This window comes from Haliotis rubra, unplaced genomic scaffold (assembly GCF_003918875.1).
Source record: "Haliotis rubra isolate DU_JTF1 unplaced genomic scaffold, ASM391887v1 Scf125, whole genome shotgun sequence".
Lineage (NCBI taxonomy): Eukaryota > Metazoa > Mollusca > Gastropoda > Lepetellida > Haliotidae > Haliotis > Haliotis rubra.
Window position 1 is genome coordinate 275,001 of NW_025765170.1, and position 19,879 is coordinate 294,879.

The following is a 19,879-nucleotide window of genomic DNA, read 5'->3' on the forward strand; positions in this document are numbered from 1 at the left end:
GAAACGAGATAGTTTACCTTAGTTTCCATCTGAAATTCCACTCCCCGCGAGTTGTAGGCGTCTTTATGTTTTCAATCATTTCTGCATTTCTGTACTACCAGTGTCGACTGATTTCAGGCGATGCATTGTGTATGCATAAACATGATCGAGACTCTTCTGAATCGACAGAGGTGTACATCCGAAGCTCGTTTACTGTTTTTATTTACGAAACCCAACAGGTTTGAACTTGTAAGGGCACACAACTCGGGTCACTCGAAATAAGTAGACCTGAACATCGTTATCCACTGACAGACAGTGTCAAATTGTCTGTCAAGGATGGAAATTAGCGCAAGCACGGACCAGTTTTGTTAATCTTAAAGGTATCCCCAGGGCTCATAGTATTTCCAAACATTATGGGAGATATTGTTCTACATTATTACTATCCTTGATGTGACTAATGTGAGCACTAGATACTCTTGGTTAGTTCCCATCACTGTCTGTATTTCAGTTGAACAAGTTAACTACATTTTTTACTTGTGGTTTGTCGAATGGTTTTGTATAATCGGATAATATTAATTACCACAAACGTTAGTACTAAAAGATGCAGTTTTAGCATGTTTAGATATGTTTGTTATGGCAGTTGCATTTGACTCATTTGTTGTTGATAAGGCCACACGTTACCAGTCACAATGTTGGGATGTCAGATTGAGTGAGTGAGTGTAGTTTTACGCCGCTTTTTGCAATAGTCCAGCAATATCACGGCACCAGAAATGGGCTTCACACATTGTACCCTGAACCTGGGTCTTCAGCATGACGAGCCAACACTTTAACCACTAGGCTACCCCACCATACCCCCATACTCATGACAGCAGCTTGAACCTAAGCTAGGCTAATGAGTTAATATAATTAATAATTAGTCATCATGACATATGAATAGTTTTTATCACAAAATGATGAGCATCTGATTGTAACATTGTTGCAAAGGGCAGTAGACCATATTTCTCAGCCAAACTCCAAATTTATATTTAAAAAAGATGGAAGAATTTTCAACTAATTACCTGACATTTATTCATTTAAGGGCAGTTATAGCCGACCTAAACTTGTTAAACCCCAGTCCACACACAAAATCAGTGAAGTGAGAGTCACTGAAGGATAATGCTGTAAGTTTTGCCTGAAACAGTAGTACACTAACCACACCAACATCAACTTTGCCCTCTTTCCCAGCAGAGTGATTAGTCATGATTTTTAATGATCCTATGAAAGTGAAAACAGTGATATACCTGCCCACATTATTCCAGTAGTACAAGACATAGTGAAAGTCTAAGGGACTAGTTGTCTTATCTTGAAATATAGGTATTTTAGATAAATTATATTAGTAGCTATACCACAGCCCCCCCACTAATTGACTAGATTTGGCTAATTACCCTGGAATATTTTCTTTATTCGTATACTACAGAAAAACTATTGAATCTTTTTCAGTTATTTCTTCTGATATGTTTAGACAACACATTAAAGTAAATAATATAAAAAAATTGTGTTTGTTGTTTGTTCAGTTAATTAGTGACAGCGAGGTGAATGTCAGCTTTGCAATCTGTCAAAGGTCCCGTCACATGGACCGTTTGATGGCAGTGCCCAGTTTCGTCGGGGTATATTCAAAGCACCGTAGTTGAAATGTCGTTGAAATGTCATAAAAATTGGTGGACAATAAGATCAGAAGATGGTCTTTCATGTGGTATATTTTATATCTCGACGAATGAAGCAGAACGGTGTGGAATTGGCGTTTGAAAAACTCCCCCAAACTCTCGCCATTCGCAAGGTAAGTCCGTTTTCAATCTGTAACATCGCGTAGCATAAAGATCAACATTTCCCCTTTATTTTGATGTATATGTCAGGGTAGAGACTGCGATCGGAGTCTCTACTGGTAGAATCTCTGATCCTACTAGTAGAGATTGTAATCGGGAGTCTCTACTGGTTGAATCGGAGATTCTACCAGTACATTTTCCAATTCAACTGGTAGAAACTCCGATCCTACTAGTAGAGACTGCAATCGTCTTCAACTGGTAGAAACTCTGAGTGATCTGTGGGTAAACAACAAAGACACTTTTTCTGAACAGTACTATGCATTTTATTCAGATATAACACTAGACTGTTTCCACTTCTACAGATATATTAAGGACTAAAAATACAAATGTGACTTGAGAGATCATATTACAATATACTGATCATAAGTTTTGAAATACATCTGAATGAACTTCCTACTTTTAACTGAGACATTGATAACAAACATTTAACACCTCACTGTAAACAATATCAAAATAAGAAATAAAAATGGTTTGTAACACTGTATTTACATCATGAGACCAAGCTGCCAAATTTGGACTCCACTCAAAACACAAAAACAAAATACCTTACTCCAAAATAGACTTAACAAATAAAGTTAACAAGATAACAATAAATAAGTTCAATTATAACTGGCAAATAATAGGAAAACATTATCCCCACTTATTATACTTGCTTGCATAAGCTTGCACTTGCTTGCATAGGTTATTCCATATAATCATAGTCTCTACCAGTAGAGACTACGATTGCAATCTCTACTAGTAGGATCGGAGATTCTACCAGTAGAGACTCCGATCGCAATCTCTACTGGCAGAGACTCCGATCGCAATCTCTACCCTGGTAGAATCGGAGATTCTACCAGATCGCAGTCTCTACCCTGACATATATATCAACAATATTAAAATTGGGTAAAACGACGTGAGATCGCGTAATATGAAAGTAGTGCCGTTCAAAACGTGCCATTTTCACCGCCCTGAGCCCGACCTGCTAGCACTAACAGCAGCGCTCAGCAGTCCGTAGATCATTAACGGTTTCGGCAACTGTCTCACAATCACAGAGTCAAACAGTTAATGCATAGCGAATTATCAGAATAGTGACTTATGAAAGCTAAAATCGCCATCTGCTGAAATTAATGTTTATGAAAATAATTTACACGTAATATTTCATTCCGAGAAACAGTTCCTATGCAGTATTTACAATCGGCTCGAATCGACAGTTCAGATTGTGCTGATTTCGGTTCGGTCTGTAAACAGCATGATATATAGATAGTGTAGTTGACAGAAAATGGATACATATATATATTGCTTCGCTAAAAGTCATATTTATTGTAGCTGAACGCTAACATGTCAACAAACTGTTTTCGAAGTTGAAATAGCGAGATCACGCAAAACGTCATCGGTGACAGCTCAGGACATGTTCCATGCGTAAAAACTATCCGGCATAACACCAAACTGCTGCCGCATAACCTTAGTTATGATTATAAATATTTTACAATTATGCAAAAGAACCTGTAATTAAATGGCACAATTATTTCTGTTGGTAAAATAATGGTTTTAGATACTATATTCCTCAGATCACTGCATCAGAATTTGTCCCGTTGTATTATTGAGGGTGTCCACAAATGGTAGTAGACCATTATTGGGTATGTTTTAACTGAATCACCGGTAGATCGCCGGGGAGGTGTGCACAGCTGATTGCTATTTCCGGCTTTGTGTACAAGACAAATACGCACAGTAATCTTAATCCTTGCATATAATACAGTGCCTAGCATAAACAAATTAGGACTGAAATGGTAGATAATCTTGTCTTGTGATCTTTAATTGCAAATTTGACTTGTGCACTGACATGGTTAGATTGTTTTGATAACATCTGCTTTTTAGTAGGGTCGCGGGGTAATGTCAATCGAAGTGTAACAACACTAACGATCTACAGGCGACACACCATTATGTTTATTCTAAGTAACGGTTATGTTTTATTGTCTATTCCCCAAGCGTCAATGATCAATGTTATTTCGAATTTCCGGTAATATGGTGTGATTTTTAGATTGCCTGTAAAATAAACCTAAAACAATGGACATCACTTACACACACTGACATTCACACTGAACTTTATCAACATACCCACAGTAAGTTTATTTCAATTTTTAGATGTTACTGTACGTAACATTAATATCTTTAAAAAGAAATCAATATTTGAAGGGACCCCTAATGTAGGGGCGATGGTTTTATCTGCATTTAGTACATTCTTGTGCTCAGAAATTATTTATTTATTGGTTGATTTTGAAAGTACATTTGTCAGTGTAAGTTCTGAAAAGTTCATAACATTCAGCTGATTTTTCAGCTGGTGAAACACAGGTAAACTGAAATTCCATGAATACAAGTAATACTTTTTGCAACTGAACATCTGGAAAGTAAAAACAAAACAGTAACAAAATATAATCATGCAAAAAAACTAAAATATATTATATATTTCTTTCTTTTTTGTGACATTGCAGGTATTGGGCTGTATAATCATGTGAGGAAGTGTCAAGTCCAGTGAAGAAAGTAACTTTCTAACAGACAATATTGTGAACATTGTTATTCCTTTATTGTATTCAAGCTGAGACAGACAATTTTTTGTGATGCATTTGATTTTTGTGTGGACAATGAAATTTCTACTTATGTCAGTCAAAACAATTGATTTAAATATTCATATGTTTTGACTGTGATATTGCTATCTGTCAAATTTACATTGGTCATGTTTAATGAGTACATCAAGAATAAAAATGTTTGAAAAGTATGAGTGTGTTTGTTGTTTATGTAATGATATTTAGGAGTGATCTTTGTATGAATTCCTGGGTTAAAGACAGTGTACTTCCCATGGAGTCATGGTCCATATTACTCGGGCACTCACTATTCATTCAATTTTGTGCTTGAATCTTTGGAATAACTCTTAATCCATTGGATTTATGTGAATTCTGATGCCAAAAATGAAATCAGGGGTATCCAATTACCCCATGTACCAAATTTTGTTTAAATACACCAAAAACCAGCAATGTTGTGGGAGAATTAAGATATTTTGAGCGAAAACGGCGGTCCGCGAGTTTCATGTATTACATGTACAAAATCGATCTAAACCTGGACCCCGAATTTTGACACTTTATTTACCTCTAAAAAATTTATTTATGGTCCGATTCTCAAAAGGAAAACTGATCTGAAATCAGTAGAATGCCAGCTATCAGACAATGTTATCAGTTATCTGTAATATGAAAAAATCATGTGGTATAGCTATTAAATAACTATCTGGATATATCATTGATCTCCAAACATAGAACAGCTAGATAACTATCTGTTTATATCAACTGATCTCCAAACACGGAGCAGCTTGATAACTATCTGATCTCCAAACTGTGATATTTTCCTTGCAGGAGACCTGAATGCAGATCTCATTGGTTATATTCCAAATTATAATATTTATCATTTGCAGGAAAATATTCTTAATTATACTAACAACTCATTTAAATCCTCAAGATAAAATAAATCTGGAAAATCAAATAGTTATACTTATAGAAAGAAGTGCAGAGAAAGGGACAGCCAGGTGTTCGAGAAGCACGTTCACAGACAAAGTTATTTATTCATTAACCTGTGCTGTGCCGTCTCCATCCGTTCTCGAACACCTGGTTGTCCCTTTCTCTGCACTCCTCCCTCGTAACAAATAGTGAACTGTGTCAATATTTAAATGATAGATTGTTAAACAACTTTTTTATTTTTAGGACAAAAATTCTGCAAAAACCTCACAGAGTGGGTATGATGTTTTGATTATGATCAGCGTTTCATTGAGTATTTTATGTTTATTAGTTTTCGAGTTAGATTGCAATTCATCGATCCGCTTTTGAGCCAAACGGACTATAGGTGTTTTGCAGTTAAACATGACAAATACACTTGCATCACACACAATGTGTGTAGTGTTGTAGATTATATGATTGCATCACCTACCTTTCAACATATTTGTGGTTTTCGAGTTGGTGATTTTTCAGAACATTTTCCATTATCCTGTTCTCTTAATATCACTGCTTCACAATCTAAGACTAGTAACAGTGAGGAATATATAGAACATGAACGGATCAACCATTTTGTTTTGATTGGATATAGTTAATTTGGAAACCTGATGCAGGTGAGCTCTCTTTTTAAAAAACTACATTCACTGATTGATAATCATACTGACATTCTGTCATTATCAGAATGTGCATACAGGACACACCAATGGAGAGAAAGGATGCAGAAAGCCTCATATTCCACGTCTGGAGAGATGCACAAAACCACTGAAAGTATACTTACAGCACATCAAGAGTAGTTGTGTCTGTTATTTCACCCATCAGTCATGACCACTGTCCACATGATCACTGATTCATTCCAGTCTCTGAAGTCATTATTATTATTATTATTTATTATTATTATTGTAGGATATTTATATAGCGTACATATCCACGCACTAGTGCATGCTCAAGGTGCTGGTATTTTTTCCCTCGAACATTGGATGTCAATATCAACTGCACATTGTATTAGCAATCTCAACTCCCTGGGGAGTATACAACTCTTGCTGCCACTAGGCGCACCGAGTTATTGTGGCTCTCTCATCCTAACGAGGTACCCATTCACAGCTGGGTGGACTGGGACACATAGTCACAGCACTTTGTCCAACTTCACTGCACGTTGCTGTACCCGCAACTAGGTGTTTGCACGCAGTCATGTGGCCACCATCTGGTCATATACCAACGGATTCGTGGGTTCTTTTAAGTGCACATGGTTGTGTACTGTACACTAGGGGTTGTGACAACACTGAAAGAGTCTGCACACAAAGTTGACTCCAAGGTTTTTACACCCGGTCACAGGTGGGCTCGATCCCGGCACCTCAACCTCGCTGGATCACTAGCCTGGCGCCTTAGACAACTCACCCATCGTCCCCCTATTATCTGAACATACACTTCACAACACCATATCAGTACTGTACAGGACCCTCATATTCCCAGCAGGGAGCCAAAAATATATGGATTGGGGTCCCCTGCATCCTTATTTTTGTAAGTCAAGGTACTACAACCCTAATCATGATTGTGAGATGGGGATTTTGAATAGATATTGACATGGATTTGAAGATGAGTGAAGCCATTGTTATAATTACACTAATTTATCACATTTGTTCATAGGAATCCTGCTATGGGAGTGAAATTAAAGATCTGAACTGAAAGTAAAAATGGCCGACCACGATCATATCCCTGTGAGGGATACAAGCAACAGAGCAGCTCATGAAGCAGGTAAGAAAATATTCAACAAAAGCTTTTACCAAACTAAAGAAAAGCATTACAAATACAAATCAATGTCATGAGTTGCCAGAATTTCAAACAATGCATAAACCCTATTTTATGCCAATGCTGAATAGTGGATTGATTTTTTCCTTATCCTGACTCATGATCTTTGCTTATCTCCCTTTTCCTTCCGAATGGTAGTGGAACACTTTAATCCCTTGAAGTTCCAAGCGGACGTACAATACTCACCCATGAGTTACCTCCCTTCCTCTTTCCCGCGAAAATGTACCATGTGACGTGCCCAGACTTGTCACTCTCTTTAGTTTAATGCCGCACTCAGCAATATTCCAGCTATATGGTGGCAGTCTAAATAATCCAGTCAGGACCATACAATCCAGTGATCAACAACAGCATGAGCATCAATCTACGCAATTGGAATAAGATGATATGTGTCAACCAAGTCAGCAAGTCTGACCACCTGATCCCGTTAGTCGCCTTTTACAACAAGCATGGGTTACTGAAGATCAATTCCAACCCGGATCTTCACGGGTTGGATTTGAGGTTAGAATTGATCCCCTGCAGTTGGCTCCAGCAGTCAGACTCAGTTACTTGGTTGATGGCATGTAATACAACCCAAGACCCTTGCTCACAGTGTCTGTATTGTCTGGTGTAAAATATTAGCACTTAATAACAAGGTACCATCACATAGCTGGAGTATTAAGGCGGACTCACACGGGTTGGCCCGTCGAATCGATGTGCCGAATTCAACCAAGGCATGTTGTCTCAGTGATTAATCGAATTCAACAAATGGTACAATTATATCAGCTGCTCAAAGAAGCATCAGTTGTGTCACAAGTGTGTAGATTTTGTTATTCGGCAAGTTGGATGTGGCGCGGCCAATAAAATTGCGTTTTGGTGTCGTGGTAAATGTTTTCATAGAAGCGTGAAACTTGGCTTCATCTGTTTCAAACAAACTATGCCTTGATTTTTCACGGGAGGAACCTTAACGTGTCATGTCCCTATTATCTGAGATGGTTGTATGCTCTGTGCATGTCGCGGTGGAGAATCCAGTCTTTCATTCAACTACTTCTCTTTTTCCTTGCTTTGGCATTGACGTCTTCTTCACATAGTATCGCTCAGCTGATAACTGCTGCTAAGTCTGCTTCAGACATTTTGAGGGGCAGTGGGGTAGCCTAGTGGTTAAAGCGTTGGCTCGTCACACCGAAGACCCAGGTTCAATTCCCCACATGGGTACAATGTGTGAAGCCCATTTCTGGTGTACCCTGCCATGATATTGCTGTAATATTGCTAAAACGGCGTAAAACCAAACTCGCTCACATTTTGATACCATGGAACCCAAATACCGCAAGATATTATAAGATCGACACTAATATCTGCCAATGGAATCGTGTGAGTGGTAGCAAATCGATCAGTCGATATTTGTTACAAACCCCGGAACATGTTGTACAGTGTATGGAAATCGGCAGGTCATTACGACATGCCAACCTGTGTGAGTTACGCTTTACTGAATGTGGCATTAAGCAACAAACTAACATATTTAACATGTTATATTTGGGATTACACTTTCTTAGTAAAGTACATATTCTAGTACTTTTGTTGGGTTGAGTCCCATCCAGGAATCGAACCCACACCCTCAGTCAGGCACTAATCCCCAGCACACAAAGTCAGCCACCTAACCCGCTCAGCCACCATGACTTCCACTATGAAAGTGTAATCCCAAATATAACATTACATTTTACCACTTTCTAAATGGCACTGTGTAATCAAGCTAATATATTGTCGTTTTCATACCAGCTCTACTAGAACAAAAGGCTGCTCTACAACGCCGTGCTGTGTCCAAGCTGGAGAGGGATGTCCTGGAGGATAAGTACTTACGGATCTATGAAGAAAACATCATCCTGAAGAAACATGCCAGAAAACAGGAAGATAAGATCAAACGGTACAGTACTGTTGACTATACCCAAAAATGTCTCTCTAGAAAACTGATCAAGATTCAGATCAATATTTGTTGTTTTGATTGTAATTCATTAAACATGATTTGCATGTTTTTCACAAGATCAAAGATGAAAGTTTCAAAATTCACGTTCATGATTAATTTATGTCAATGATGGGTACTTTAATAATTTCATGATATAATCACTGATATATTTCTTTGATATGGAACAGGCACTGTGAAGAGAGTTAATGGTTTTGGTTAATTTATGGTGTCACTGTTGTCCATATAAATTGGTTGTTTATATCATGTTTCTACAGGTAAATTGTCTTTTATGGAACTACTTTTACACACTGAATGTTCTTTTGTATGCTGTAGTAATTGTAGGATATATTTGTGATTGTGGATGTGATAAAATGTGTACATTCCCATGTAACTTTATACCAGTATGCAAAAGAAAACATAAAACTAATGTGTCTTTGCTATAACCTAAATGTTAAAAGCTAAAATGTCTTAAGCCCAGATTCAATTGCCATAGCCATTTACAGGACGCAAATTCCTGCATCCTATATGCATAAAAATTGACAATGGACGCAGCAAAATTTATTAGAGCATCCACAGGTACTCAGAAAAAGTCCAAATACTTTTTGTAAAAATTCCAGTCAGTGACAATAAGTTATCACTGAGTTTGCTACTAGCTGGGTTATGGTGTTATTTGCAATTTTATTACTGTAACAATGTGATGATCATGATACACAATACAATAACAGTATTAATAATAATATATAAGTGTCTGGGACACCCATTTTATGGTCAAGGACCCCTTAAAATTAAGAGTATGAGTCCCAAGGACCCTCAAATACAAGACTCCATGTAAATCCCTGCATAGGAGAAGACTACTGGGATGCGTAACCCCCTTAAGTTGGAATGCTGATAGTGTCTATATCTTTATTCAGAATTGTGACCTCTGGGTCTAGTACCCCGTCTTTTTTCATTTTGTAATGTAAATGTGTATCTCTTTATTTATTATGGAAATTTCAGGGTCCCATAACCCCCTTTCATTTTGAACACTGTTAATGTATGTATCTTCATTCAGAATGACAACTTCTGGAACCAATAACCCCTCTTTTTCTCTGTAAATGTGTGTCTGTTTATTCAGAATGGTGACTCCAGAGTCCCATGATCCCTCTTCATTTTGAACACTGTTAATGTACATATCTTTTTCAGAATGGCAACCAAGTTGCTGCGACTGGTTAATGACAAGAAGAAACTTGATTCAGATGGAGGGGGAGGTAAGACTTTTATGGGTATTTCAACTATTTTCATTACTGTAGGATCAATTGTGAATGTGTTGATTAGCATGATTAAGTAATGTAATTTCAGACTCTTAAGAAGTACAACCCGTGAAGAGCTGGGTTAGAATATTGATCTTCAGTAACCCATGCTTGTCGTAAGAGGCGACTAACGGGATTGGGTGGTCAGGCTCGCTGACTTGGTTGACACAGGTCATCAGTTCCCAATTACGTAGATCGATGCTCAGGGATCGTTTCGTATCGCTCACAAATGTTGCTCTTTGTTAGTTATGTGCACAATTAGGCTTCGCTATTGTTGCTTTATGCTAGTATTTCAGTAGCTTTGCTGTAGCAGTTAAAATATCGCCTGTGCGTTGTTGTTTTTCTGTGTACTGTGTGTGCATATTTCAATATGTTAAACAGTCCTTGCTATTAGTCATAGCGCGGTTCTGTTTTTTGCAGTCCAATGAGTGTGATACCTGTAGCGATACCTTATCGCCTCAGGATCGCCACCTTGTATGTTTGCGTGGCTTGGCGGAAGAAGCCCATGATGAGCATGGTTGTGCCATGTGTCAGGCATTCTCCCCTCGTTCCCTCAAGTCGCGACATGATGTTCTACACGTCTTTGCTTCGGGGGGGAACATTTGGACGCAGGAGCCTCCCTCTAAAGGGGATAAGGAAAAAAAGGCTAAGAAAAAGAAGAGTTCCTCTTCTTCTACGTCTGTATCAGGGGATACAGCGCCTAAACGGGCGAAGGGTGCGGGATCTTCGGTCCCTTCATCAGCCATTCCTTCCACTTCACAGGCACCTTCCCTTCCAAATGTCCCTGTTTCAAATCCATTAACATTTGAACTAATCTCTGATCTTTTACAGCATCAAATGGCGTCAGTTCACTCGCTTCATATCTGACGCGATGTCCGATCTCTGTCAGGAGATCGGCATCCGTTCGGGTACTGGGGGGTGTCCCGTTTCTGTGGTGGGCAGTGTCCCCAACCCTAGCTTAGGCTCTGGTGTGGGGACTTCTGTCGAGGGGGTGTCTGCACCGAGCGTCATCTCGGTGGCTGGCCACCCCTCCGCTACTGTGTCTACTACCAGTCCGAGCCTTGGCTCTGGGCTGGGGTTGGTAGTTGGTGCCGGTGCTTAGGGTACTGTCCCTGTAGTTTCCGCTACCCCCTCGCTTTTGGCCCCACCGCTTGCGTTAGCTTTGCCGGGCCATTCGGTGTCGGCCCCGTTAGGTTTGCCATTGGGGAATCCCGTGTCGGGCTCTTTCTCGTATCGCCTCCGTGACTCAGTGTCGAGTCTTGGGTCAGTCGTACCGGGCACCTCGGCTCTGCTCGAGCCTCTGTCACTCTCCGTAGGCCCCTCGGACGAACCCTCGGAGCTATCTCTAGACACAGAGACTTCGCTCCAGGATGATCGGTTCGAGGAGGCTATGGATGAGGGTAGGGGAGGTCAGGTACTCCATCAGTATCGCTCGGTGCATCCCTGAGACTGGTGCGGGAACGCATTGCCTCTGTCTTACCTCAGGTTGACGTCAGTTCTGGCACTCCCGACCCTACGGAGTTTCGCCTCCCCGGGGAGGCATTTGCTCCTACTAAAGTGGCAGTCTCACGGCTACGCATTTTGCCTTCAGTCTTAGCTGAAGTTATTAACCCACTCCTCTGTGGTACCAGGTCCAGGCTCGACTTGCCCAAACTCGACCGCCGGTACCTCATGGGTGAGGCCGGCCTATATGATCCCCCAGTGGTAGACAATTGTGTCTATGCGTCGGTTGCCCTGGGGGCTTCATCCGGTAGCTCGCTTGCCAAACAAGGCCGTCGTCTTCCGCCATTCACTGCCAACGCCACGGCACTCAAGTCCGCGTATCGCTCATTTGAGGAGCAGTACCGCAACGCGGTCACGTGCCTCAAGGTTACCATCCATACTGCCTATATCTCGGTATTGCAGAGGCAATTAGTGGATGTGGGCGGGGTCGAGGAAGATGCGTCTTCCTCCACCTTGGCTGGGCAGTTGAAGGAGGTCCAGTCACATCTGGCGCACGACTCTATTAGGTCGTCGGCTTGCCAAATGATGTCGGCGGTTATGGGCCTCCGTCGCCTTTGGCTCTCGGTTGCGCGGTACTCTCTCGCCACGCAACAGGCACTACTGGCGTTGCCATTCTGGATGGGTTCTACCCTGTTCCCCGGGGCAGCTACAGTAGTCCGGGAGGCCGCGGAGGCTGTATCAACCTTCAAGGACTCTAAGCCTTGTTTGAGCAGCCTCACTCCTCTCGCGCGCGGCGCCCGGTACTTCCCTCCGCTTATCCTTCTGCCTCGGCGAAGGAACCTGTTAAATAGGCTCAGCCATTACAGTCTCGGAAGGGCAAAGGCAGAGGCAGGGGCAAGGGCAAGGCTGCGGAGCCCCACCAGCCTTTTCAGAGGAAGAGGAAGTCAGCCCCGGCTTCCCAGCTATAATTCCTCCGGAGCTCTTGTTGGTACCAGATCAAGCAGTCAGAGTACTGCCTACTTCTGGTATCCATTGCCTCATGCCAAATATCCCTGTGGGTGGTCGACTTTCCTTCTTCCTGTCCGAATAGGAAAAGGTCACCTCCAATTCCTAGGTCCTGTCCACACTCAGGGAAGGCCACATGCCACAGTGGAAGCGAGACCCACCTCCCTTCTCCAGGATCCGTTGCACTCCAGTGCCGGCTGCCCGCGGAGAAGGCAGGGGCACTCCGTGACGAGGTCCAGTCATTACTGGACAAGGCAGCCATCGAGGTGACAGGAAGAGGTGGGTTATTACTCGGTTATTATTTCCTTGTCACCAAAAGGACGGAGGGTTCAGACCTATTTTAAATCTCAAAGGTCTGAACGACATGATAGAGGTACCGTCCTTCAAGATGGAGACACTCGCGCTCAGTGATCTCATCTGTGGAGAAGGGAGATTGGCTCACGTCAATCGACCTCAAAGACGCTGGTACCTCCATGTCCCAATGCACCACGAGTTTCCTTCGACGGGAGGTGCTATCAGTTTCGGGTGCTCCCGCTTCGGCTTCTCCACGGCACCAAGGGTGTTCACTAACTCTTAGCTAATTCCAGCACAGGTTGCCAGGTCGCAGGGCAGGTGTTGTCACCCGCATCTAGACTACCCGCTCCTCCGAGCGCTTGCTACTCACTTGAGTCGAAGTTGCGACACTTTCCGTGATGAGTATACTCACCAAGTTGGGCTGGGCTATCAATCTCAAGAAGTCAGAACTGGTTCCCACACAGGATCTGGTGTTCTTGGGAGCGAGATTCGAGACAGCGCGAGGCATGGTCTCCCTGTCTCCAGACAGCGTCACCAAAGTTCAGAGAGTTGTGTTACAATTTCTCAGCCTCAGCTCGGACTTGGTTCCAGTTGCTAGGCAACATGGCGGCGACAGTGGACATTGTCTGGCGAGCGCGGTTGAGGTTGCGACCCATTCAGCAAGCTTTAGCTCAAATGTGGTTTCACTCCCAGAGTTACGAGATGATTCTCCACACTCCGGAGTGGCTAATTCCTCATTTGCGGTGGTGGACATTGGTGGGGAATTTATCCAGGGTGATCCCCTTGGACATCCCTTCTCCAGATCTCTCGATTCAGACAGACGCCTCCCTCTCAGGGTGGGGAGGCGTTCTGGGTGACCTATCAGTCTCAGGCCTGTGGTCACAGAGCGAGGAGCAACTGCACATCAATGTGCTAGAATTGAGAGCAGTCCGCCTAGTGTTCGAACGCTTCCGGGAGCAGGTTCGTCTCGAGATGGACAACCTAACGGCAATGACCTATATCCTGAAGCAGGGCAGTACGGTTTCCACGTCTCTCCTGCAGGAGGCGTGGCAGTTTCTGCTCTGGTGCGACATACGGGTGATGCATGTTTATCTCCCCAGGGTGGACAACGTTCGAGCAGACGCGCTCTCTCGATGCATCCTGGCCCCGCACGAGTGGATGCTCAATCAGGAGATATTCGGGATTATCTCCCAGTTGTTCGGGTCGTTCCAGGTGGATCTGTTTGCTTCTGGAGGGACGAAACCAGATTCCGGTATTTTGTTCTCGGATATCGGATCCGAGAGCCATCGCCTCGGATGCTTTCCAGCTCGATTTGACGGGCAGGGTACTGTGGGCGTTCCCTTCATTACCCCTGATTCCCAAGGTCCTCTCGCAACTTGCCACCCAACTTGCCACTTGCCCGGACCTACTATCCCAGAACGGAGTGCCGCACCCAAATCCCAGGATTCAGTGGGTGACCTGGCCACTGTCCGGAATCGCCTCCAAGCGAGCAGAATTCCTGCACCAGTTGCAGACACAATTCTGGCTTCGCGGAGGGATTCGACAAACGTTCAATTTTAGGATAGATGAGCCTGTTATACGCGCTGGTGTGTCGGCAGAGGGATTCTCGATCCCTTTTCTTCAACTGTAGTTGAAGTGCTGGAGTTTTTACAGTCTCGGTTAGAGGCCTGCTTGGCCGCGTCTACTATCCGGGGCTACTCCACGGCAATCCATGTACCTGCCGACGGTGCTCTCTTGGGGCAGCACCCTCTTGTGCAGCGCTTTTTAGCAGGCGTGGACAGAATCCGTCCGACTGACGGATTAGTTCCCCGTGGGACTTGTCAATTGTTCTTGATTGGATGTCCGGTCCTCTCTTTTACGATTAGTCGTCACTTTCACTCCAGCTGTTAAGTTGGAACGCTGCCTTTTTTGTGGCGGTAACGTCTGGCCGGCGGGTAGGCGATATCCAAGCGATGACAGCGGATCCTGCTCTGACTGTCTTTCACAAAGACAGATTCAGTATTCGGTTGCCTTACTGTCCTAAGATGGCAGGCGCCTTTCACATAACGGCGCCTATTGAACTGCCAGCTTTCACTCAGCTTCCATCGTCCGGTACCTCTCTTCAAAGTGCTCACGTCTTAGATGTCCGTATGACTCTCAAGGCTTATATCAAACGAATGGCTGCTATCAGGAAAGATAAGCAGCTGTTCTGCTGTTATGGCAGTGGTAAGGCTGGTCTTCCGGCGGAAAAAGCAGACCATATCTAGGTGGCTTGTCTCTGCCATTTGTATGAGTTACACTCACAAAGTGTTAACTATTCCTGAGGGGTTAAAGGCTCATTCGGTTAGGGCAGTGGCTACATCAAAGGCATATGCCGCGGCACTGCCCATTGAGGAGATCTGCTCAGCGGCTATTTGGAGCCGACCGAGTACGTTCATCCACTATTACCAGCTGGACAAACACTCACGGGAACGTGCTCGGTTTTACCAGACAGTTCTCACCAGTGGGCAGTGTTGTGACTCTCTGGTTGAATGAGCTTTCAAAGTCATGATTGTTGTTTGCTTCTTGGTGTCGGTTATAAAAATTCCATAATTTTATCGGTGGTGGTATCATATTGGTGGTGGTTTTTACTGATTTTATTGGCTCTAGCGTTGCTTTACGCTATATCCACTGTTTTTTCCCCTGCACCACGCTTCGCTGGTTTGGGATTGTGAGTGGAATATTTAGGACTTGCCCATACATTCCTTCCCATTTTGATGGTTGGGGGGTGGGACTTACGTCCATCATTATAATTTTGCCAGTAGCATTTAAGCTAGGCTCTATATACCCCGCCTTGCCATGCCCCCGCCTGATTGACATCAGCGGTCAGGTGACTCGGTAAGTGTGTTTTTCTCTCTCTCTTGGTTTCGGCTGTGCCTTCGATTGAACTGGAGGGTATGTTAGCCAGACAGAATACCGCTCCCGACTCGCCACCGTTAGGAGTCTGTCTTATGCTTATATGTACCCCAAGGAGGACTTCTTCTGAAAAAGAATTATACAAACCTGTAGAGGTTATGAATTCTTTGAAGAAAGTCCTCCTTGGGGTACGGCTGCCCACCTCCCCTCATTCTGTCTGATACATTCAGCATGAAAAGTGAGGTACGAGGTAAGCAGCCAGAGTTACCTGCTCCAGGCTGTGAGGGGCCCTGTGAGGACCCCTGTAGGGGTGGTCTCACTAAACAAAACGAGTTTTTGTTTGGTAAAATATTTTATTGAAATATTGTTACAACTGTCGTAGGTATTTTAAAATGGACATTTTAATGCTTATATGTACCCCAAGGAGGACTTTCTTCAAAGAATTCATAACCTCTACAGGTTTGTATATATATTGCAGACAGCGCCGTAAAACTAAACTCACTCACTCACTCAAGATGCACAATACATGTGAATGCAACATTAATCCCCATTCACATGTAAACTCATCTATGTGTCATTAGCATCACTAAACCAGCTATACCAGTTCTCAATTTTGTATTGAAAGGTGGGAAGAAGGTACGCGACATTGAAGCTGAAGAAAGGATGGAGGAGATGCATGAGAGGATGAGAGAATATGAGAAGCAAAATGCTCAGCTTAAAGAAAAGGTAATGCTGTAACATCACATCCATAGTAGTGAGCATGATACATGATGTAATTAAGTGAATGTTTGAAATATGAGCTTGGAAGTCAAGGGATCCTTGACATAACCTCAGTGTTAAAGGTTAAGGTGGACCTGAGATGCAAGTACTATAGTAACAACCTGCTCAAATCCCTATGGACCTCCGTTGATTGTTGAAGTGTTGCATCGATCTGTTCATGTATATCACACATAGAAATGGTTCAGAATAAAAAAAATGACCTAAAAAACCAGAGCAATATTTTGGCAGTTAATGATGTGTCGTTATGTCACTTTTTCCTGATTCTGTCATGTGTTTCAGTTGATGTTGGCCAAACAACAAGCTAATGCCGCCAGTAAAAGGCCAACAGCTTATGATCACGTTCAGTCAAGAATCAATACGGTATGGCAGACAGTTTTGGACTACAATGTATATGTACCAAAACTTGACTATGAAGTATTTATTTTTACAGGTCAGACCATACAACTGATTTTCTATTAACATAAAGCAGCATTACAGATGTTTGAGAAGATTAAACTTTAGTTAATATCCTTAGTTGGAGTGAGTCATGTTCATTAAACAAGTTCTCAATATTGACATAAATATGTGAACAAACCCTATTTATCCTGATGTAATGAACTCATATTTGTCAGATATTGTTTTCCGTGCCATTAAATTCCATCTAAGAGACTGTGGAATTTCCATAGCATCACTTATAGTTCCCTTACAGGAAGTGCAGGAATATTCAAACGATCTTTCTGGGGCAGTGGGGTAGCCTAGTGGTTAAAGTGTCCGCTGGTCACTGGGTTTGATTCCCCATATGAGTACAATGTGGGAAGCCCATTTCTGGTGTCACCCGCCATGTGCATTTGATTTTTATTTTATGAACAAGCTTCTATAATGAAAGGGGTTGTGGGGTACCCTAGGGGTGAAAGCATTTGTCGTCACACCAAAGACCCAGGTTGATTCCCCACATGGGTACAATGTGTGAAGCCCATTTCTGGTGTCCCCCACTGTGCCTAAAAGCGGCATAAAACCAAATTCAGCCACTCACTCATTGTATAATGAAGCAAAGGCCAAAGCTCACATGGTATATGTCATTCTGCTTTGTAAAACCATATCGACACCCTGTGTGTGTGCCTCATGTAAACAGTTAATCATTCACAATGCACAAACAGGATTAGTTTTATTGTGACAAGCAAATTATGTCACATTAAACATGACCTCATTAGACCCATACAAGCCGACTGAGTGGATGGCAGAGTCTTCAATGATAAATATTCCCCTGATCTGTTTAGGGTATTGCCAAACAGCAGACCATTCAGATTGACCCCCGAATAACCAAGAATCTCCGAGTAATGGGACCTCCAATGGAGACTGGCCGAAGGTAAGATATTGATCCCGAGTTGGCTCTCATTATCATTTGATTCCAATTATTATCAATCACTAAGATTTCTGTGCATTTGTTTCATTTTATGGCAGTGTATTTATACAAATTTATGATGTTTGGATAAAACGATTCGTAAAGTTTTCGTTGTGCTGTGAACTAGTTCTCACGCTAGTTGTCCCTTGGGATTCAGACTTAGAATAGGTCCAACATCCTATGCTGGTCATGATCAGTTGGTCAGACTTATTGACTTGGTTATTACATGTCATCATACCCAACTGAGTGGATTATAGCTCACATTATCATCACCGGATTGTCTGGTCCATACTGAATTATTTCCACACAAATGTCATACAAGTGGAATATTGCTAAGCACTGTGTTTCAGAACAAACTGTAACCACTTTGAGACAACTATCCCTTTGTCTACTTTCTTGACTTTTCCTTTCATTTGCTTCTGTAGAGGTCCGCACAGCCCCACTGGTCCCAGATATGGTCACAGTGTGTTAGAAGAAACTAGACATGAGAAGAGGAATCTGTAAGTTCTTCATATTTCTCTATTGCAGAAAGTCACATACTTTGGCCCTAAATTATTGAATTTTTAAACCTGGAGAGATGAATTATTTTAACATGGATAAAATCATTTTGTTTGTTATATATTTTGATGCTGGTTATGATGTTGACTTGATGAGGTGGGAAGCAGCTGTTTCCACTATGCTTTAACTGGGTGTGATGAGAAGTATATGTTACCTGGGTGTGATGTGAAGTAAATGTTACCTGTGGGTGATGAGATGTAAATGTTACCTGTGTGTGATGAGATGTAAATGTTACCTGTGTGTGATGTGAAGTATATGTTACCTTGGTGTGATGTGAAGTAAATGTTACCTGTGTGTGATGAGATGTAAATGTTACCTGTGTGTGATGAGAAGTATATGTTACCTGTGTGTGATGTGAAGTAAATGTTACCTGTGTGTGATGAGAAGTTTATGTTACCTGTGTGTGATGTGAAGTCTATGTTACCTGTGTGTGATGTGAAGTAAATGTTACCTGTGTGTGATGAGATGTAAATGTTACCTGGGTGTGATGAGATGTAAATGTTACCTGTGTGTGATGAGAAGTATATGTTACCTGTGTGTGATGTGAAGTATATGTTACCTGTGTGTGATGAGAAGTATATGTTACCTGTGTGTGATGAGAAGTATATGTTACCTGTGTGTGATGTGAAGTATATGTTACCTGTGTGTGATAAAGAAGTATATGTTACCTGTGTGTGATGTGAAGTAAATGTTACCTGTGTGTGATGAGATGTAAATGTTACCTATGTGTGATGAGATGTTAATGTTACCTATGTGTGATGAGATGTAAATGTTACCTGTGTGTGACAAGATGTAAATGTTATCTGTGTGTGACTATATGTAAATGTTACCTGTGTGTGACGAGAAGTAAATGCAGGGCTCCAGATAACTTTTGGGGGTGCGAGTGTACTTACACATCATATTGCAAGTGGAGGTGTACTGAGAATTTTGAAGGAGTACTGACATGTTTTTGTGTGAGCGAGTTAGTGATGTGGTTTGTCTGGACGATTCATCGATCACTATTTCCAACCATGTATTTGTATTTGAAGACGCGTGAGAAATAACTGAGCGACCATGTGATGCGCGAAATATCAGGTCCGACTGGATATAAATAGGAACAGTGTAGTTTTTAACCAATCGAAAAATAGTGACGGATATCGTTCCATGGCAACGCAAGG

General features: G+C 42.3%; 1 protein-coding gene across 4 annotated transcripts in view; it reads left to right on the plus strand.

Moving 5' to 3' along the window:
- LOC124266344 (protein fantom-like) overlaps nt 1–19,879 on the plus strand; it is a 63,536-nt gene that overhangs the window by 189 nt on the left and 43,468 nt on the right. For all 4 annotated transcript variants that reach the window (XM_046701147.1, XM_046701149.1, XM_046701148.1 and 1 more), the window contains exons 2-8: nt 7,001–7,108; nt 8,915–9,059; nt 10,281–10,345; nt 16,629–16,729; nt 17,063–17,143; nt 18,040–18,128; nt 18,590–18,664. In XM_046701147.1, coding sequence (XP_046557103.1) covers nt 7,048–7,108; nt 8,915–9,059; nt 10,281–10,345; nt 16,629–16,729; nt 17,063–17,143; nt 18,040–18,128; nt 18,590–18,664 — 617 coding nt within the window. In that variant the 5' untranslated portion in view covers nt 7,001–7,047. The remainder of the gene's footprint in view (nt 1–7,000; nt 7,109–8,914; nt 9,060–10,280; nt 10,346–16,628; nt 16,730–17,062; nt 17,144–18,039; nt 18,129–18,589; nt 18,665–19,879) is intronic.